The sequence below is a fragment of the Maylandia zebra genome, linkage group LG14 (assembly GCF_041146795.1).
Source record: "Maylandia zebra isolate NMK-2024a linkage group LG14, Mzebra_GT3a, whole genome shotgun sequence".
Lineage (NCBI taxonomy): Eukaryota > Metazoa > Chordata > Actinopteri > Cichliformes > Cichlidae > Maylandia > Maylandia zebra.
The window spans coordinates 17,859,530-17,878,843 of record NC_135180.1 but is presented as its reverse complement, the minus strand read 5'-3'; the positions used below and the strand labels follow the sequence as shown (position 1 = coordinate 17,878,843).

At 40.5% G+C, this 19,314-nt stretch overlaps 1 protein-coding gene across 3 annotated transcripts; it reads right to left on the bottom strand.

The window, feature by feature from the left end:
- Positions 1-159: 159 nt before the first annotated feature.
- Positions 160-13,506, bottom strand: LOC143422046 (von Willebrand factor A domain-containing protein 5A-like). 3 transcript variants are annotated; one of them, XM_076892381.1, is made up of 19 exons: positions 13,385-13,506; positions 11,277-11,324; positions 10,926-11,128; positions 10,611-10,830; positions 8,387-8,571; positions 8,189-8,303; positions 7,923-8,062; positions 7,741-7,829; positions 7,511-7,655; positions 6,684-6,763; positions 6,486-6,600; positions 6,185-6,343; positions 6,011-6,114; positions 4,951-5,171; positions 3,845-3,859; positions 2,921-3,061; positions 2,476-2,621; positions 975-1,098; positions 160-869 (listed from the first exon to the last, which is right to left on the bottom strand). In XM_076892381.1, exons 2-19 carry the CDS (start codon positions 11,317-11,319, stop codon positions 790-792), a joined length of 2,325 nt encoding a protein of 774 aa, XP_076748496.1. In that variant the 5' UTR covers positions 11,320-11,324; positions 13,385-13,506; the 3' UTR covers positions 160-789. The 3 variants fall into 3 exon arrangements, 2 of the variants coding, with proteins under 2 accessions (XP_076748496.1, XP_076748498.1); XM_076892383.1 differs by lacking the exon at positions 3,845-3,859; XR_013101669.1 differs by lacking the exons at positions 160-869; positions 975-1,098; positions 2,476-2,621 and having other exon boundaries at positions 2,959-3,061; positions 3,961-5,171.
- Between the last annotated feature and the right edge of the window lie 5,808 nt (positions 13,507-19,314).

Sequence of the window (19,314 nt, the reverse complement as noted above, 5' to 3'; positions counted from 1 at the left end):
TTATCAGTGTAATTTGATACTGTACTCCTGTATACCATTATTCATTTTCTTGAACTGAAGCTATAGATCTTTACTCAGAAGGACTGAGTTAAACCAAAGAACAAATTCTTAATCTTCCAAGCACCAATTTTAATTTTTAATTTTCAGTTCAAGGCACAAATGGAAATACAAATAAAATAGTTTGATTAAGTTCAAAAAGCATTTAGAACAATTGCAACAAAATAAAAATGAAACATGAACAATAAATATAACAGCGGAGACATCATTCAGTACAATTTAATTCAGTTTTGTTTATATAGCTCCAAATCACAACAGTAGTTGCCTCGTGCTGCCCTCACACCACGTAACAATGTGAAGCTTGACAGCCAGCAAACACAACAGAAGAGATCTCCACAAGGCTTGCTTTTCTTGACTTTGAAGAGCTTTTTAAACCCTTTCCTTTCTTAAGGCTTCTCCTCGTTTTTCTAAATGAAATGTACAAAAAAATTAAACATAAATTGCTTGCTAATATACACATCTTAATCACAAAGACGAACGTTTCCCAAGGCACAAGCGTGTAGGGCACATTAAGCGTGTACATTAGTGTGCACATTAGTGTGCTTTCTCTCTTATTTCTGAGTGGAGGGAGCAGGACAAAAGACACGCTATGGAAGAGAGCCAGAGATTAATAATAACTGATGATTAAATGCAGAATGATGTATAAACACACAGTCAGTGAAAAACGTGAATGAAGAAGACACAACACTGAATCAAAAGGCATTTGGCATAACTAGCTCTTTGAGAAAACTCTCAGAGTCCCAGAGCTTCTTTCTTCACGCTGGAACCCAACAGGATATTTCCAGCGTCCACACACTCTGACTCACATGGTGCTAAGAACACAAAACACAAGGATTAAAGAATGAATTTGCAAGAATAGCTCACTTTAACTTTGTGTCATGGATATGCAGCATTTTCTGTTATTATCGTGTTACTACCATTCTGAGCACGGAGCCATGAGGCAGCCTTCATAGCCAGAAGCTCCCACTCGTCCTTTGCATCCATCTTGAAAGCATGAAGCCAGATCAGAGCCAGAACGGTGGCCCACACTTCATTGCTGCCCTAATTCCCCAATAAAAGACAAATAAAACAGGGAGCACAAACACACACACACACACACACACACACACACACACACACACACCGAGCCTGAGAGCAATTGACTTTATTCAGTACAATAAACAAGCCATGCACACTTATTTTGTGTGTTTTGCCAGAGGCTTCTCTCTCCTGCAGTGTTATTGCTGTTATCCTGGGGTATTTCTGAAGGTATTTGATAGAGCATCATCTCCTGCAATACTCTGTTTAGACCAGATGTGTCTAATTTTACATCGTAGGCCACGTTCAGCCCACTTTGATCTTAAGTGGGTCGGACCACTGAAACTAAAGTTGTTACATATTTAACCGTTTTTCTACATAATGAAGAAAAACCTGCTGTAACATAGAAGGAAACCTGTCAGTACGACTCTTTGAACTTAAATTATAGTAAATAAATGTGTAAAATTCTCTAGACTGTCCAGTTTTTGTTAGTCACAAAAAAACCAAACAAATTTCTATAGATGAAAGTGAAAAATTAACTTCTCGGTCATTTAATTGTTTATTGCTTAATTACTTTGTGTAGTATGAATGACCATAAGGGAGATTTTAAATCAGAAGGAAAAGATGCAAAACTTATGAAAAGGTTTAAAAGTCCAAAATTGATGCTTGTGCTTGTTAGTGGTGAGCAGCAGTTTAAACAGGTTCAGAAATATAAATGGCTTCCAGTGTCATATTCAGGTCTGTGAGACTAATTTAGACACACAGACACTGAGCCATGGCTCTGGAGGAAATCCACACATTTCTGCATCTCTGTCATTTGAAGGCATTTTGTATATAGTTTATTTTAGGTAATATTCTACACTGAACTGTAATTTTAGTCTTTTTCAAGGAAGCAATTTTTCATTCAGTGACCCCTGTGGTACTTGGAATGAGAAGCCTGGGTCCCTTCAATTACAACCAACCCTGCCCCCATGAAACCCAGGGCTTTCCGGCTCTTATATGAACACCAGGCAATACATGGCACAGAGAACGGGCAACAACAGAAAGTAATGGAGTTAAAACAGCAACAGGCAGCCAGTTACATGTGAATGTAGGTACACCAAGACAAATTAATGCTTCTACACACATAATCTCAACAAACTACCTTTACATAAAAGGGTTCTGATCTTAGTTTTTACAATTGTGATAACATAACTAATGTAACATAAGGCAAATACCTTCACGGACACCTCTTATGAGGGAAATACTTTTTGCCAGTTTTTACTACAGCTGACTTCATTTTCATCTTTTGGGTTATGTTATGTTTAATATTTGTAATTTCTTTCTATATTTTGTACCATAAAATTTGATTAACATGCATATCATCACTTTTTGTAATGACTGAAACTGACAAAAACCCACCTTTTCAGGCTTTGACTTTTTCACCTCCTTGCTGGTCTTTCCCAGTGCAGTAGCCAGAGCTGGATCAAGCAGCCAGCAGCCAGACGCCTCCTGGAGGGAGACTAACTGTAGCAAAGGGTCTCTGGATAGGTGCTCATGCACAGCAGCTGGGGGGGAAAAAAGTACAAAGATGAAATAATAACTGAACATCAAGTGTCCAGTCATGGCCTTTCTATTTAATTAAAAAAATAAATATTATACAGTAAATTTACAGTAAGGCACTTTTTGCTCCTTTTTTTGTGGTACCAAACTGCGCTCACTTCTTCCCATGTAAAGTTTTGCAGTGCAGTGTTATGGTAAGATGAGTCTGATGTGGCAACAACAATGAAGAATTTATTGGGTGCCCTGATATTCTGTAAAAGATGGAAACTAAAAGATTTATGTGTCTACTTTTAACCAACATTACCTTCGTAAACAAACATATGTGAAGCAGCATAATGCTTGGCAGGCATCTTATGAGAGTTCCAAAAGACAGGTAGTTTCTTCTTCATGTGAGGAAATAGCCCTTTTTTGCTGTGAGACTTTGTTGGTTCATAGCAATGAGCTGCTGAGAGATTAGAGAGACCGCAACTCAGTAAAGCTCAAGTCATTATTATAAAAAACACACACACACTACAGTCCAATTGGGTGATCTGGTAATTCATTACTTTCATATGACTAACACTGAGATTAAGTTCATTCCTTCCTGATAAATAGAAATCCACATCCATCCAGTGCAGTGATGGTCATCTAAACAAAGTAAAGCTGCTCCAATTCCACTGGCTTCCACAGCCCTGACTAAACAAATGTGCAACAAATGCAATGGCATCTCTCTTAAATGTAGGACAATGAAAACTCTTCAACTGCTATATGTCAGGAACTGGTTCATATGTTTTTTGTTGCTTTAGACAGCAGCCTACCCAAATAGCAAGCAGGTCTGGCCCAGATCTGGTATCAAGCCGGCACTTCTGACTGACTGGTGTCATGGCAGCTATAAAAGAATTAGTCCATTCTCTGAACAGAGTTTCGTCATGTTACTTTTGCGCTATTATGTTCCGGCACATGTTGTTATTACATGGCTTGATTAAAGTACACATAAGGCTGACATAAGGCACAGGACCACCAGTGTGCCTGCAACTGACCTTGTTCTGGCCCATGTGTGGGCCATCTCTGGCAAACCAGATCTGGACCACCAAAGGGCCGTCATTCTTTGCGGTATGTGGGCCATGTGTAAGCACATTGTGTGGGCCAGATCCAGGCCATACCAATTTTGCTAAACGGGTATGCTTATAATTACAAAACACAAAATATTAAAAAAACAAAACAAACAAAAGAAGACATTTTTCCTTACCTAATCCCTTGAATGCTGAGAACGCAAAAAAAGAAGAAAAAAGAAAGAAAGGTGAAAACACGTTAGTAAAAAGAATTTTCAAACCTTTTGGCTGTTGTGCTTCATACATGACTCACCACAAACAATTGGCTGTATTGGTCTCCAATCAGCTTGCTAGCTACTGCATTCCAGAAACACTGTCCAAGGTGTAGCCCAACCCATTTCAGTTAGTATGTTTAATTATTTTATTTTAAAAAATATTATTTTTTAAGACCATTGTTGGTTTTAGTCTAGTTTAAACCAAACCAGTCCACTGGATTTAGCTACATTTTGGACAGTGTTTTTTGGAATACAGTAGCTAGCGAGCCAACCAGAATTTTTGCATCCAAAACTGTGATTGGTTGGTTTTGTGGCACATTTACAACGGTGTACAGAAAGAGTTGAGCGTGCAGGAAGCAGAGGTGTTGAAAGCATGATCGTCACACTGAGAGCAGGACGGTAGATGTCTATGAGCACACAGAGCAGAGATCTGAGCAGGAGAAAATGCCAACAACTGAGCGAGAGGGGCTGTTATTGTGTGTGTATATAGATATTAGCAAACACTGAAATACATTTAGCAGCAATGAATTTTGTTCGCTCAAATTAAGCTTTTCTTCATTCAAAATAATTTTCTCCTGAAAAAGCAACATTTGTACTTACAAAAATAATATACATACACTCAGAGCAGAGGCACAAAAATAATGCCATAGATTTTATAACTAAAATAACATAACATAACTCCTACATAACTCATACACACCAAAAGTTGCTGGCTGACAATATTATAACGATTTGCAGAATCCTCTGGGTCAAAACTACTGTAAGATGACGTAAAGACTCCATCAACACTTAAAAGTATTAGGGAACAAATTTATTGGGTAACCAATGCTTTTTTACATGCATCCCTCTCTCTCATACTGCTGTCTGATCAGTACCTACATTATTTTTACCATCTTGTTGCTAATCATTCTTTTCATTTGGGTCTGACCTTCTCTTAAACCAAACATTTTACTGGTTTTATTCATGCTCAACCATCTTTGCTTCAGAGCTGTGGCTGACTTTTAGCTTTGCTTTTGGCAAAAACTCACAGGGTGTCGGAACATTTCTGCACACAAGAGGTCCTTGAATCACTTCGCTGTTGTCTTTGTTGACAGCAATGAAGGCAGTGAAAGAACTGCTCACTCCTGTTTGGACACTGAGATGCACCACCTTCTCCTTCACACCTCCAACTTGCTGTCCTCTGTGCTCTCTCTCCTCCATCTCCAGGGAGCGAATCAGAGTTCGAGCACCCAACCTGTGGACTGTTAATCTGCAGATAAGAAGGAACACACCAAGAGATGGGTGACTTAAGTGTTTCTTTGTTTTTTTTACCATTGTATTTTTTAAAGGTTATATAGAGTTGGAGTCAAACTCCCCAAAAATCACATCAGATACCATGATTGAAAACAAATGCTCATACCTAGAAGTAATCAAAATCCAAATGACACATGAGCACTTTCTTCAGGTTTTAAACCTGCTGATAGCGCTGATATTAGAGTTTGGATTGTTACAATATTTGTGATTAAGACTAAAAGAATTTATAATTAATATCTCAATGAGCAAATTCCACTGATTCATTCTCACTGATAGTGAGAAAGAAGTGTCTCCTCCTGTGTGAGTGGTTAGTAATTACAGCAAACAAGAGAATGTTATCTTTTTTACTTTATTTAAAAGGTTTGTGGATAAGCTCAGCATGCGGAGTAGAAGTTATGAAGAGACTCAGAAGTACCACTGCAGGACTTGGTTGTGCATTAGCAACAAAAAGTTTAATTTGAGCCTGAGAGGGTTAATATCCTATTGCATTCAATCACTTCTGAGTAAAAAGAAGTCATAAAATATGTATGTGGGGTAATCAGGTTGTTAGTTTTTAACTGTTGCAAATCGGCAACGCCTGCCTTGAGAGGGTTAATTACTCATGTCGACTCTTAGTCACCAAGATTATGCAATAAGAAGTAAATGTCAGTGGTTGACCTATTTAAATACTTTATTTCAGATGTGAACACAACATATTTCAGTCCATATTCATTATAATCTACTGCTATTTTCAACCCAATATATCTAAAGTCATGAACCAATGAAAAGTACTGAGTTTCTTAAACTCTGTTTTACCCAGTGTCCTCTGCAGGTCTGAGACTGAAGTGCAGCTGGTTCTCAGAGGGATGACCTGCCAGGCTGTACTTCACCGTCACACAGCCCTCTGCTGCCTCTGAACTCTGACACAGAATCACAGGGTCAGAAGTCATGAAATAGTTAAACAACAACATGAGAAGGTGCTGCTCCTACCTGTCCACTGAGCTGGGAATAAATCAGTGACCTCTGACCCTGGAAAAGTGCTGTGATTGGTGGAGAGAGGACAGTGACAGACACTTCCTTTGGTAAATCCCATGTGACTGAGATGTCGACCACAGTCGGCTGCAGAGCAAATCGCAGCGACTGCATCACCTGAAAAATAATGAAAAACTCTCCAAATATATACAAACAGTTGGAACAGACATTTTACTCATTGCAGGTCTGATCACAAATATGTATCTGCTGCTGCTGCTGCAATGCTTAACTTGACTTTTAATTGTGTTTAATGTCTTACTTTTGGTTGCATCCTGTCAGTCCCTGTGATGAACTGAGCGTGACCTCCTCCTTCTTTGGCCATCCCATTGATGAGAGCAGAGCTGGCCCCTTCCCCAATCCCAAAAGAGAAACACCTGCAATACAACAGTTTTCTACATAGAGGACATGTTGGACATTCTGTAATTGTGTAGACGTACTTGTGTTTTTGTGGTTTCACCTGTGAGAATCTGAGTTCTTCTTCACCAGATCTATCACTTCTTTGGTGTTCCTCACCTCTCCATCAGTAAAGACAAACAGCTAGAGAGGAGAGTTGGCACATGAAGACATAACATCAGACCCAGAAACACACAGCTTGTTCTGAGAGCTGAGTTAGGATTCAGAAACACAAATGTTTTTGTGGTAGTGTGCAACGAACAATGTACAGTTAGTATGAACTCCAAACTAAAGAACAAAGCTGTTACATGAACAACGATTATATTCACAGGGTTAAAATATGTGATATATTAAAAGTTAGATTGTACACTAATGCCAATGCTGAGAAACATTTGTAGAGCGTGTGTGGTCCAAGTTTTGTCCAATGTTTTTATGAAACTGAATCTGCTCTATGTAGATACATCCCTATAAAGCATCTTCATGGTGATATAAAAAAAGCTAAAATATCCTAAATCATTATATTTTAAGATGAAGTTGTTCTAAGGCTAAAGCAAGGCAAGCAGAAAGTAAAATTAAGTTCAAAGGAAATTTCCAGGAGATTAATGCAAAGCAGTTTGTGTGTGTGTGTGTGTGTGTGTGTGTGTGTGTGTGTGTGTGTGTGTGTGTGTGTGTGTGTGTGTGTGTGTGTGTGTGCGCATATGGGTTCTTACTATCTTGGTGGGGACCATGGTCCCCACGTTGTTGGAGGCATTTTTCACACTTAAATTGTGGTTTTAGTGTTTTAGGGTTACAATTGGTTTATGGTTAATGGTTAAGTTTAGGGAAAGCATTATGTTATTGGGATGTCCCCACGAGGACAGCAAACCAGAAGAGCATGTGAGTGTGTGTTACCTGTCGAGGCTGATTGGGAATGCAGGGCTGGTTGTAAATATGTTTTAGGGGCTCCAGGATCTCTGTTTCTCCAAGATTAGCCTCCATCTGCTCAACTGTATTTAGAGCCTCCTCCATGGTCTGCTGGCTGTACTCCACACTCTTACTGCCATCACACAGACACCAATACAAACATGCATGTATTTCATGTCAAGGACAAAAGGACCTTTGTTGGGCTGGGAGAGACTCACGGGAAGATGTGTTCATATCTGGACCCAAAACTGTAAATGTTGAAACAGCAGCCCTTTGGTAAGCTCTTCAACAGGAGCAGCAGAGTATCCTTAAGGGAACATGGATAAGATGGTGAAGCCACTGTGTGAGAGGAACAACATGAAACTTTTTATGAGTTTATGACTAAATATATTATGAATACCTTGGCACTGCGGATGCGAGTATTACTCATACTTCCAGATCGATCCATTAAGAACACAAACTCTCCACATGAAGACATCGCAGACTGGGGGAACTCAGGGTACAGACTCACCATCACCACTGGATCACCCATCAGAGAGCCTGAAAAATAAAAAATGGGAGAAATTGTTTTTGGTTTATGCCAACAAATTGAACTTCCAAGCAGCAGTAGATAAGCAATTTTTTTTTTACATTTTCAAACCAACTACTCCTATCATTTCCACTCACCCGGCTCAGCAGAGGCCTGTCCTGCCTCCACCACAGCAGTGGGCTGGTGGGCGTCTTTGTAATAAATCAGCAGTTCAACATCTCTGTCAAACTTGTGTCCTGCAGCCAGTTTGACCTGCACACCACAAACACATTCATATTTAATTCTCAGTTATAAGTAACAACCACACACAGCAGAAACAGCAGCACTCTACCTACCGTGGCCTGGGTTTGATCAGTGTTGAGGTCCTGGAGAGGGTCCAGGGAACAGTTGGACTCTACTTTAGAGATTGGACGAGGAGAGGACACTCGGGCAGAGAAAGACAGACTGTAGGGCACTAACCCCACACTCGAAAGACCCCCTATGAGCAAGTTCCTTGGCAACAATGAGAGGGAAAAGCTCCCTATTTACAGGAAGAAACGTCCAGCAGAACCAGGTTGAGGGAGGGCCAGCCATTTGCCAAGACCGGTTGAGGGTGAGAGGAGTAAAACAGGACAAAGACATGCCATGGAAGAGAACTTGAATTAAATGCAGAGGTATGTGTAAACGTATAGTGAGTGAAAAAACACTCAGTGAAGAAATACACTTAATGCTTCATGGGAACCTTGACCTATTGCAGTGTAACTAAGGCGGTGGTTCCCAAACTTTTTTGCTAGGCCCCCCTTTGTTTTACAAGAGAACTGTTCGCGCCCCCCCCCACACACACAAACACATCCTCCAACCACACACACCCATATTTTGCTCCATTGCGGTTTATTTCACATCTCAAACATTTAGTAAACAATTAAGCAAATACAAGTAATCTGCAATAAATGACAGGTAGTAAGAGAGTAACTACTAACTCTTTTACGCTACGTCCGTACCTACACAGGTATTTTTGAAAACGCAGCTGTTTCGTCCACACGTAAACGACGTTTTTGAATCACCGATAACTGAGATTTTTTAAAACTCCTTTTTTGCATTTACACGTGGACGAGGAATACAGAGTTTGCCACGCAACAACAACGGTATGCGGCTTTCTTCACGTCACACTGTGCGCCACGTTATTGTTTACATGAGATGAATTGCAGATAGACACAAAATACTGTTAATCTGACTATCTGCAGGTTTTACACGCTTACATACACACACGCAGTTACTGTTCCTCCATTTACAAAGGCGTCACGGTGTGTGTGTAGTTTTTTTTTCCCTCTGTAATAATATTCAACATTGCTATCAATACATTTTTCAAAAAATGCCTCTCTGTGCAAAATGGGTTTAAAAACATAAACAACTGTGGGATACTGTTTGTCCGTGATTTGAACCGGGGGAACAAATCGTAGCAGGAGGAAGTAATGAAGTAATTACTGAAGTTAACTCAGAAAGATCAATTGAAGAAAAAGATGAAATAAATACCACTGGTACTGAAAGTAACTCTACACATTGTTAAGTCAGTGAGATGATTATGAGTATGTTTTTCCTCTAGTAGTTAAAATTGTATTTGTGAAGACGTTCATGAATTCATTACTATTTAACGTTAAAGGAATGGTTGGCTCAGCAGAGCTCTGACTTTTTGTCAGCTTGACTACAGTGCTAAGATAAGATACAATAAGATAACCTTTATTAGTCCAACCTGTGGGAAATTTGTTTTGTTACAGCAGAAAGTGGACAGTGCAAAGTTACATCGTAAAATTTAGAAAAACACTGGAAAAGGATAAGAATAAGATACTGTACACAATTGTAGACAATGTAATAGAATAAAATGCTGCAGAGAAACCTAGGGTTGCTCTTATTTCCTTCAATCAGTGATGAATAGTAACCTTCTAGCTTTACTGAAGGCTTTTTTATAAAGCAAAAAACTATTTTTAAGCTAAATGATGATCTTCTTAATTAGTGAGACACTGTTTCTAGCTTACTTTATCTGCTTTAAGGTGCACATTTGCGAGTTATACCAGGGAGTCAAGTACTTCTGATTTGAGGTGTTCTCTTTCAGAGGAGCCACAGTAACCCCTGTGTTTAAATTGTGGCTAGAAATGACACAAAGAGCAAAGAAACTGCAGTTATAGTAATGGTGGAAGGGCAATCAAATAATTTTGTATGTTTGAAAGACAGAATAAATGCAGAATGAGAAAGAAAGAATGACATAGCCTAACACAGCACAGATACTCCATGACCCCAAAGTCCATCCCCTAATCATGTTATAGATTCTGGACTTGAAAATAAAGTGTTGAGAAAGACAGTTGCTTTCAATGTTTATGTTTCCATGTTACGCTTAATTCTTTTCAAGTTTATCTTTTATGTCTACATAACAAATTCAAAAATATTTTATTTATGGAGGAAGAGAGACGGAGAGAGAGAAAGAGGTTGGAAATTCCTCCACCACCATAGTTGCAGTTATGAAACCTTTTTCTATGCAGAGGTGTGAGTTTGAGGCTTTCTGTTAGTGTCAACGTTTTTTCCTACCCCGAGGCTGGTATCGAGGGTTGAGCACAGCAGGCAGACAGAACCTCAGACCATCATCAGCCTGCACAGCCAGCTCAGTCACGTACTCCAACCTGATGGAGGCGCTCTCTCCTGGAGGCAGACTGCCCACACTCAGAGAGAATATATCTGGACTCTGATCACTCTCCTCCAATAGGAAGGCCTGCTGACCCGAGCTCAGAGCATCATACTCCTCACGAGCCTGAAGGACAGGTGGCACATGTCAGTGACATTCACTGTGTTTATAAGTAAGATTAAAAATAACAATAATCAGGTTATATTTACTGTCCAGCTCACCTTCTGTTTCTCCTTCACCTCAGCTACAATCTGTGTCTGTCCGATCTTAGCACTGAAATGACAGACAGCAGCGTCTCCAGGCAGAGGGAAGACAAAAACAGCCTCTAATGGTTTGTCCTCCTTATTCTTATAGTTCAGAATGGAGACCACTGTAGCCACATGGTCCCTCACCTCCAGCTCCACCTCAATGCTCTTCAGAGGAACTAACAGACAAGCATAATTCCAGCAGTCACACTTTTATTTTTTAAAGTCAAAATTAGATTGTTCTCCTGCCGAGTAATCTGTCCATGTAACTCTACTAATTTTTGATGATAAAGAGAAAATTCATTTTAATGTTTATCAGATTTTTACCTGGTTTGTTCTGGGCAGTTAGCAGACCACATGATGTCATCATTGTACCTGTATAAGAGACAAACACCACAGACAGAATCTCGCAATGAAACATTTAAGTTTACATAGTATATATAGTATATTTCATTTATCAGCTTTTTCTGGAGTCTGTCTCTTCTGCACAGAATCAAAGCAAACTTTCACATCAACAAACAGAAAAAGGTTTTTCTACCAGCTCAGAAAATGGTTTGTTTGAGAGAAATGAGTCACGAGGTTCATTGATTAGATTAGATTAGATTAGATTAGATTAGATTAGATAAAAATTAATAAACCTTCCGGTGGGTTCCGCCGGGAAATTCAGTGTTCCCGGTACTCATTAGTCTGTTCAGATCTGAGGATATCTGAGGATAAGTGTCACAGCAAAACAAACTAGCAACTCTCTGATTCTGTACTTCAGTGGTCCCAACCTTTTTTGCGTCACAGACCAGTTTAATGTCAGACAATATTTTTACAGACCGGCCTTTAAGGTGTCGCGGATAAATACAACAAAATAAAATGATACGACCAAGACAAAAACTGTGATATTTTGTAAATATTTGTAAATATAATAATAAACGCGACTTCACTGTATAATTGTGTAGCTGTTTATCTGTCTTTGTTTCAGTGTAATCTATCAGAATAGGAAAAAAAGCAATGTGACTTGCAGGGTAAATTATTTATTTTATTTTATGCAGGTTAAATGTCACATCTGTTCTGCGAAGCTTCCTTACACAAACAAAAGCGCTACTTGGCAGAGAGAAACATTCCAAGATCAGAGGATCCTTTAACGTACTGGGGGAATAGGAAGACATCTTATTCGAACCTTTTCCACCTGGCTTTACAGTTTTTGTGTACCCCAGCTTCATCTGTGCCCTGTGAGCGTGTGTTTTCCAAAGCTGGGGAAATGGTGTCAAAAAAAAAAAAGATATAAAATGATTCCATGGAAAGTACAATACCTTACAGTGTATACAAGAATGACTAGGTCATTGAATCAGTGTCTGTTGTGAGTCTCAAGTAAGTTGCCTGCAATGATATTTAAGGTCCAGCAGGTGTCAGTATGGAGCAAAACAGCAACACTGTGTCGACACAGTATCAATACAGTTTGGGGAATGTGCTGAAACGCTTCACGAGGCCTCATCTACCCATCACTAATGTATATGTATACCACTCCCCCCCCAACAGGGCAAGTATGTGCTAGGCTTTGGCCCACATCAGTCTAAAATTGTATGTAACCATGAATAACGTGTTGCCATGTCCACCAGGAGAGACTGGACAGTATAGATGTAAAACAAATATGCCAGCAGTTCATTTCAGCTAAAGAGAGGAGCAGGCATGTGTTTGGCTCCTTCACATAGTGGACACTGAGTTGTTGTGTGGGGCACCAGTAGTCCATGTCTGTTGCTGTAACAGTAGTTTATGTTCAGAATTAAAAAAAAAATCCCAGCTCACTGATTTGATGGGGGCAATAGTGCGCCTAAAATGTTGCTTAATTTTGCTGAGAGATCTTTTACTTTGTGGTAATCTTAGATGAGTAGTTTTATGGACAAAAACCACCAGGTCATTCAGTGTTCCCTTAGTGCTCATGTATAAGAGATGTTGGTGTACTATAACTGAAGTAATGTTGTTAAGTCCTTAAAGTCATATTCTTTTATTGTCATGACTGTATTTGAAGCTATTTTTTTTATTTTTGTATGATATCTGATTTATATGGAATATGGCTGAAGTAAACTAAAGTCTAAAATACTTAGTAATTTGTTTAATAGTAATTTAACATATATAATTCACATATAAAACTATGAATTGTAATTTTAAATGGTTTAAAAGCATGTAGAATAGCATATGTAGGCAAGTATATTTCTCTTTCTTTTTCAAGAAGCAAAGACAAGAAGGAAAAAAAACAAGAAGAAACAGGGCAGAGTTCGCCCCAATCATCCGTCCCCACCAATGCCAAAACCGAAATCTCCGCCCTTGATACCACCAGACCTGAAATTAAAACACTTTCCAGACGCTAATTAAAAGAGCAAGCTTAACAAAACAATATGGCTAAAGTCAGGCTACTTGTGGCGTGAGAGGTGCCATCCATTACTCACCCTTGACGTCGTCACTGCAACGTCAATGGTGCTTTATACTTGTATCCCTGTGTTTAGATTTTAAAAAATTCCTGCCACGGCGGAGATGCTCGAAACCGCAACGCCTGTTTTGCGGTTAGGCGTGGTCAAGGAAAACGGAGATTTAGTTATTTATGTCAAATTTGTGCGCCGTTTTTGACGTCACGCTGTGCGCCACGTTTTTTTTTTTTACATGAGATGAAGTTCTACTTCCCCACATGCGGATAATAGTGTTGCTTTTAATCTTACTACCTGCAGTTTTTACACGCTTACATATACACACGCAGTTACACACACTGTCCCTCTATTTAGAAAGACAAAGGAGTCAGGGTGAACTTTCGTAGTGGCTTCTATATTCAACACAGATGCTCTCAAAACCCAAATCCCCACGTCGGTTTTGAATACATTTCTTTTTTTAAATGAAACTCGTGTATGCTGTATCAATCAATCAATCTTTATTTATAAAGCACTTTTCATATAAAAAATGTAGCACAAAGTGCTTTACATAGTTAAAAGCAGCCCACCCCACCCTCCAACTCACTCCCCACGCTCTGTATGCATTTTGTTCATTCCTAAGTTGTGAGTCTACACCAGCCAAAATACTGTCTTCAGTTATTAACATCTGAAATAGTGAAGGCACTTAAAAAGTAACAAAAAATTAGCTGGTTTTTCCAGAAAACCTCCAAAGCTTTTCAGAAGTACTTAACAAACCCGTTTCCGCTTTCCCTCCCAGGCTTCTAGACTTCTGATTCGCCAACATTTCTACACAGTTAGGATTTGGCATGTTCTTGGCAGCGTTTGACTTCGTTCTTTGGGTTTACATGTGGACGGAGTTGATTTTAGCTAGAGTTCTCTTTTTGGGGAGAATTAACTTATCTCTTTTGAAACAAAATATCCCTCTGCATTTGAATTGAAAGTGTATTATGTTCAGCTGATGCTGAATACAAATGTAATTGAAATAGAATTACCTAAAGTAAATGAAACATTAAGTAAATATATGTTTAAATATGTGACTGAATGTTCAAATGTGGTGGAATTAGCTATTTTCACATTAACTGAAAAGAAGAAAATGCTTTGAAGTGGTTTTCAAGTTTAACTTATAAACTCCGTAAAATGACATACACTAAAGATCAAGCGTTTTAGAAAACCCCAACTTTGTTTTATTTTATTTTTTTATTGAAAATTCTGCAGTTTGTCTCATTGCACTCTGAAATAAAAGCATAGTACAAATAAGCAATTGGAGTTTAAAAAGAAATAATGGAATCAATTTATAATAATTTATATAAACTTTTGACTGTTCAAAGTAGCCATCTTTGGCAGATATAACAGCTGAACACACCCATGGCCTTCTTTCTACAATAGAAATCAAAGGTTCTTCAGAAAGTTCTTCCCATATCTGTTGCAGAAGTTACCATAAATGTGTGGCATTGTATGTACGTTTGCTTTCACTCTTCTGTCCAGTTCATCTCAAAACAACCCAATGTGGTTTAAGTTTGGAGGCTGTGCTGGCCACTCCATGTTTTCAAGCTTACCATCTTGTTCTGTTTTTCCTGAGGTAGTTCTGTCATACCTCGGGCTTGTGTTTTGGGTCTTGCTGTAGGATGAACCCATGACCAAATAGGTACATACCAGAGAATATTGGATGGGGCTGCAGTGTACTGCAGTAGCCAATTTGGGTCAGGGTGCCTCTCACTCTGTACAAGTCACCAACCCTGGATCCAGCAATACAACCCCAGACATCACACTTCATCCTCCATATTTGACAGTTGACACCACACACTGTGGAACCATCCTTTCGCCTAGTCAACGGTGTACAAAGATCCTGCGTGATAAACTGAAGATTTCACATTTTGATTGACCAGTCCATAAAACCGTCTTCCTGTCTTCAGTAATCCACTGTTTTATGGCCCAGGCAAGCCCCTTTGTTTTATTCTGACGTCTTACCAGTGGTTTTCTTGCTGCAACTCGTCCTGTCAAACCTGCAACTTGAAGTCTTCTCTTCAGAGTTGAGACTGAAACTTAATATGCTTACTATGACCACTATTAAGCTGTGATCCTCTGAGCCGCTTATCATGGAAGCTTTCAACTCTCAGACACTTGTCCTCTGATTCAGTTATGGCTTTGGGTCTGTCAGATCTCTTCCTGTATGAGTTTAACCCAGTTTCTGAGTGCCCTTTGATGGTGAAGGAAACTGTACTCACTGACACCTTGACTTTCTTTGCAACTTCATTGTAGGAAAGACCTACCTTTTTTAAGTGGTATGATGGTCCGTCTCTCTTCCATTGTTAGTTAATAATAATAATAATAATAATAATAATAATAATAATAATACATTTTATTTATAGGCGCCTTTAAGACCCTCAAGGTCACCTTACAATAAAACAAGAACAATTGCAGCAAGAAAATATAATAAACATGGAAAAGTTCCCCTTTTCACACCATTTTTTTGTAGCAACACACTACTTTCTACAGCACAATACCATTCTACTGATGCACACAAGATTATGGCACCACAGTGTGTTGCAAGACTGCTTTTGTGCAGTCAAAGGGGGTTGTAACTAATCCCGAAAAGTTGCACCACTTGTAACAATGAGTAGCACCAACTTTCAAGGCTTGATCAACCTCCATTGCTGCAGAACAGCTTTAAATTCTTAACCCATTTTGTGTTCCCTGAAAAAGACTTTTTTGTATAATTCTGAGATCTAGAATTTTCAGTTCTTTTTCTACGCTCGGTGTTTCACTACGGGAATTACTCCAATGACAACATGTCTGTCTATGACAGACATGTCGAGCCGTGCTCAGGGCTCCGCCCCTTCATTCTAACACGGCTGACCAGCCCCTCCTAACTCATTCTCGCTTTCTTCCCGTGAGAAACCTGGTTTTAGCTAGCGAGGTAGCCGACGTTGTGTAACTCGGGCTAACGCATTACGACGAGCTATTTTTTCAGTGTCCGGCTAGCATTAACTTGTTAGCAAGCCACAAACCATATTAGCATCTCACTAGCATTAGCTTGTTAGTCAACCTACGGTTTGGTTAGTATTAAGTTGCTAGCGGAGTGCAGCTAAGATGACACGACGAGCTGACTCCCGTGGCGACTAGCTCGGATTTAACCCCCGCTGCTAGTCCTAGCTACGTACGGGCTAACGTGTCGCGATGAGCCTTGTGTAGGCTAGTCTCACCCCTTTCCGCTAACCATGTCTACGGCTCCTACCCCCGCCAAAGGGTCGGAACCGAAGGCCAAAGAGGCTGTATCCCGCCCATGCCCTGCATCATGCGGTGCCACCATCTCGGGCAGGAACCCTCATCCAACGTGCATTGTCTGTATGGGTGCCAAGCATGCTCAGGCTTCACTGGCAGACCCCCAGGGATGCCCACACTGTGCGTTGATGCCAGAGAAAGTCCTGGAAAGGAGGCTGAGGGTAGCAGTAACGAACAGTCAGGACCTCTGCCTGTCGGCTGCTACTGCTATGAGTGATATCCGTCATCCGCGAGCCTCCAGCTGGGCAGACATGATGGAAGAAGAGTCCCCGCTCATGCCCCCATTGTTCGAGGACCTTCTCGATCAAAATGTGGGCAAGCCGGGTGGCGAAGATGCGGAGGGCGATGCCAACTCCGACCTCCTCAACCTAGAGGACATGGATGAGGAGGAGGATGACTCTACCTTCCCTCCTCAGCAGTCCAGGCCACCGAGTGGGGCTGAAGTTGCACCCCCGGAGGACAGCTATTTGTACGAGGTCTGCAAACGGGCTTCTACCAAGCTAGGCATCCCATGGCCAGCTGCCCGGGATACCGAAGGGGCAGAATGCGACCTGTATGATGGCAAGAGGCTCCCACCAGCCCTGCTGCCATCAAAGCAGCTTCTGCCAGCAGTCTCTGCCTGCATGAAAGAAATGAGTCACTCCTGGTCAAGCCCTTTTAAAAGCAAGCTTCCGACCAAGGGCTGCTCTAAGCTTGAGATCCAGGGGATGGGTGAACTGGGGCTGACTGAACCCCCAGCAGTGGAGCCTTCAGTGGCATATCACCTTCACCCTAACCGCAGGGCAGTCTCAGCTTCTTCTGGCATTTCTTTGCCCAGCAAGATGGATTGCTTCACGGCATCTATTTATCAAAGGATGTACAAATATGCTGCACAGTCAGTATGCTTGCTTAATGCAGTCACACTGCTATCAGCATATCAGGCAGAAATTCTGGAAGACATGAGCCGTCAGCTTGACTCTGGTTCCCCAAACCCAGCTCTCTGAGATGAAATCTGCGTGGTTAATGAGCTCATTCTTCGCTCCTCCAGGGGAGCAGTCCAAGGGTGTCGCAAGTTATGGGCCTTGCAGTCTCGGGTGAGAGAGCCTTGTGGCTAAACCTGTCAGGCTTAGGTGATGCTCAGAAGTATTTTCAGAAGCTCAACATGTTTTAGTGAAAACAGACAACTCCACTGTAGTTGCTCATATCAACCAGGGCGGTACCCGTTCCCAACAGCTATACAGGTTAGCCAGGGAAATAATTGTGTGGAGCAGCACACGGCTCCTCTCCCTTCAAGCAACTCACTTGCCAGTAATTCTGAACAGGGGGGTGGACCTCCTGATCAGGGGGAATCCACTGTTCTGAGAATGGAGGCTTCACCCACAGGTGGTGGAGCAGATTTGGCAGAGATACGGCCGGGCTGTCATAGATCTCTTCGCCTCACGAGAAAACACACATTGCCCACTGTTTTTCTCCCTGTCACACTGGATGCGCTGGCCCATCCATGGCCACATCTTCCCAACACTGATCAGAGTGAGGGATCAGGGCCAATTTCTGCTGTCCAAAAGACAATGACAAAAGCCATTTTTAATGTCAACAAGATTGGTTTTTTAACTGCATAAATAAAGGATATATAAAAGTCACTGCCAAAAACTGACTGCGGCTTCTACCTTGTTACGGGAATGTTGTCTGTGGCTCAAGTTGATTTGATATCATTCATGAGGGATACATTTGACATATGTTTCACATATTATAGACAACACCGGCTCTCACTCAATGGGAGTCGGCTCTTCTGATTCACTACAAAGCGTTTTGCTCATGACCCATCACTGACACGCATGCAGTTGTACTCCGGTGAAGGCAGAGGTTTTCTGCTTCAGCTATCCAATGAGATCGTTAGTGATGAAAGAATAAGCTGCATGGTAGATCTTCAGTTATTAGTATAATTAGTGTGAATGCTTGAAAAGCATTCACAGTATTGTTCTTCTAATCTTTATTGGGTGGATGCCGTAGGCATCCACACTATTGAGATCCTGTTTCTCTTTATTCTTTATCCTTTATTATTCTAGTTGCTCCGTTTCTTTGCCGCTTAACTACTCCCTCAGTTTTCAGCCGATTTTTACCATTCAAACTCTAAACTGTTCTGCTATTTCTGCTTTCGACTGCTATATCTTTTGGTACTTATTACTATTATACTTTTTAAAATATTACACTTTTTTCCTTTAATTTGTCCCATTGAAATGAATGGGAAACTTCTACAATTCTGCTAAAACTTGCTTGTCTTTGAAACTTAACTACTTCCTCATACTTTCACCTAGAAACTCCATTCAAACTTTAAAACGTTCTCAGATGATTGGGCTATTCCTGTGTGATTCAGCTTTTTCATATCTGTTACCGTTTTCATGTAATGACTCTTTAAGTTTTCAGTTACAACTTTGTGATTTTTCAGAAAATACATGTGTTGCTATGGTTGCTATGCAATTAACTCCCACTGCACACTCGTCCGTTCTGAATTTTCTCTTCATGTCTGAACAACTCCTTGCTACTCGCTCAATTTCCACTCAACTTCCACAAATTATACATCAAAACGTAGGTATTTTTGCTGGCTTTAAGACAGTGTCACTATAATTATTGTGAGAGTTACGTTTTTTTCACAATTTGCCTCGAAGTGACACATG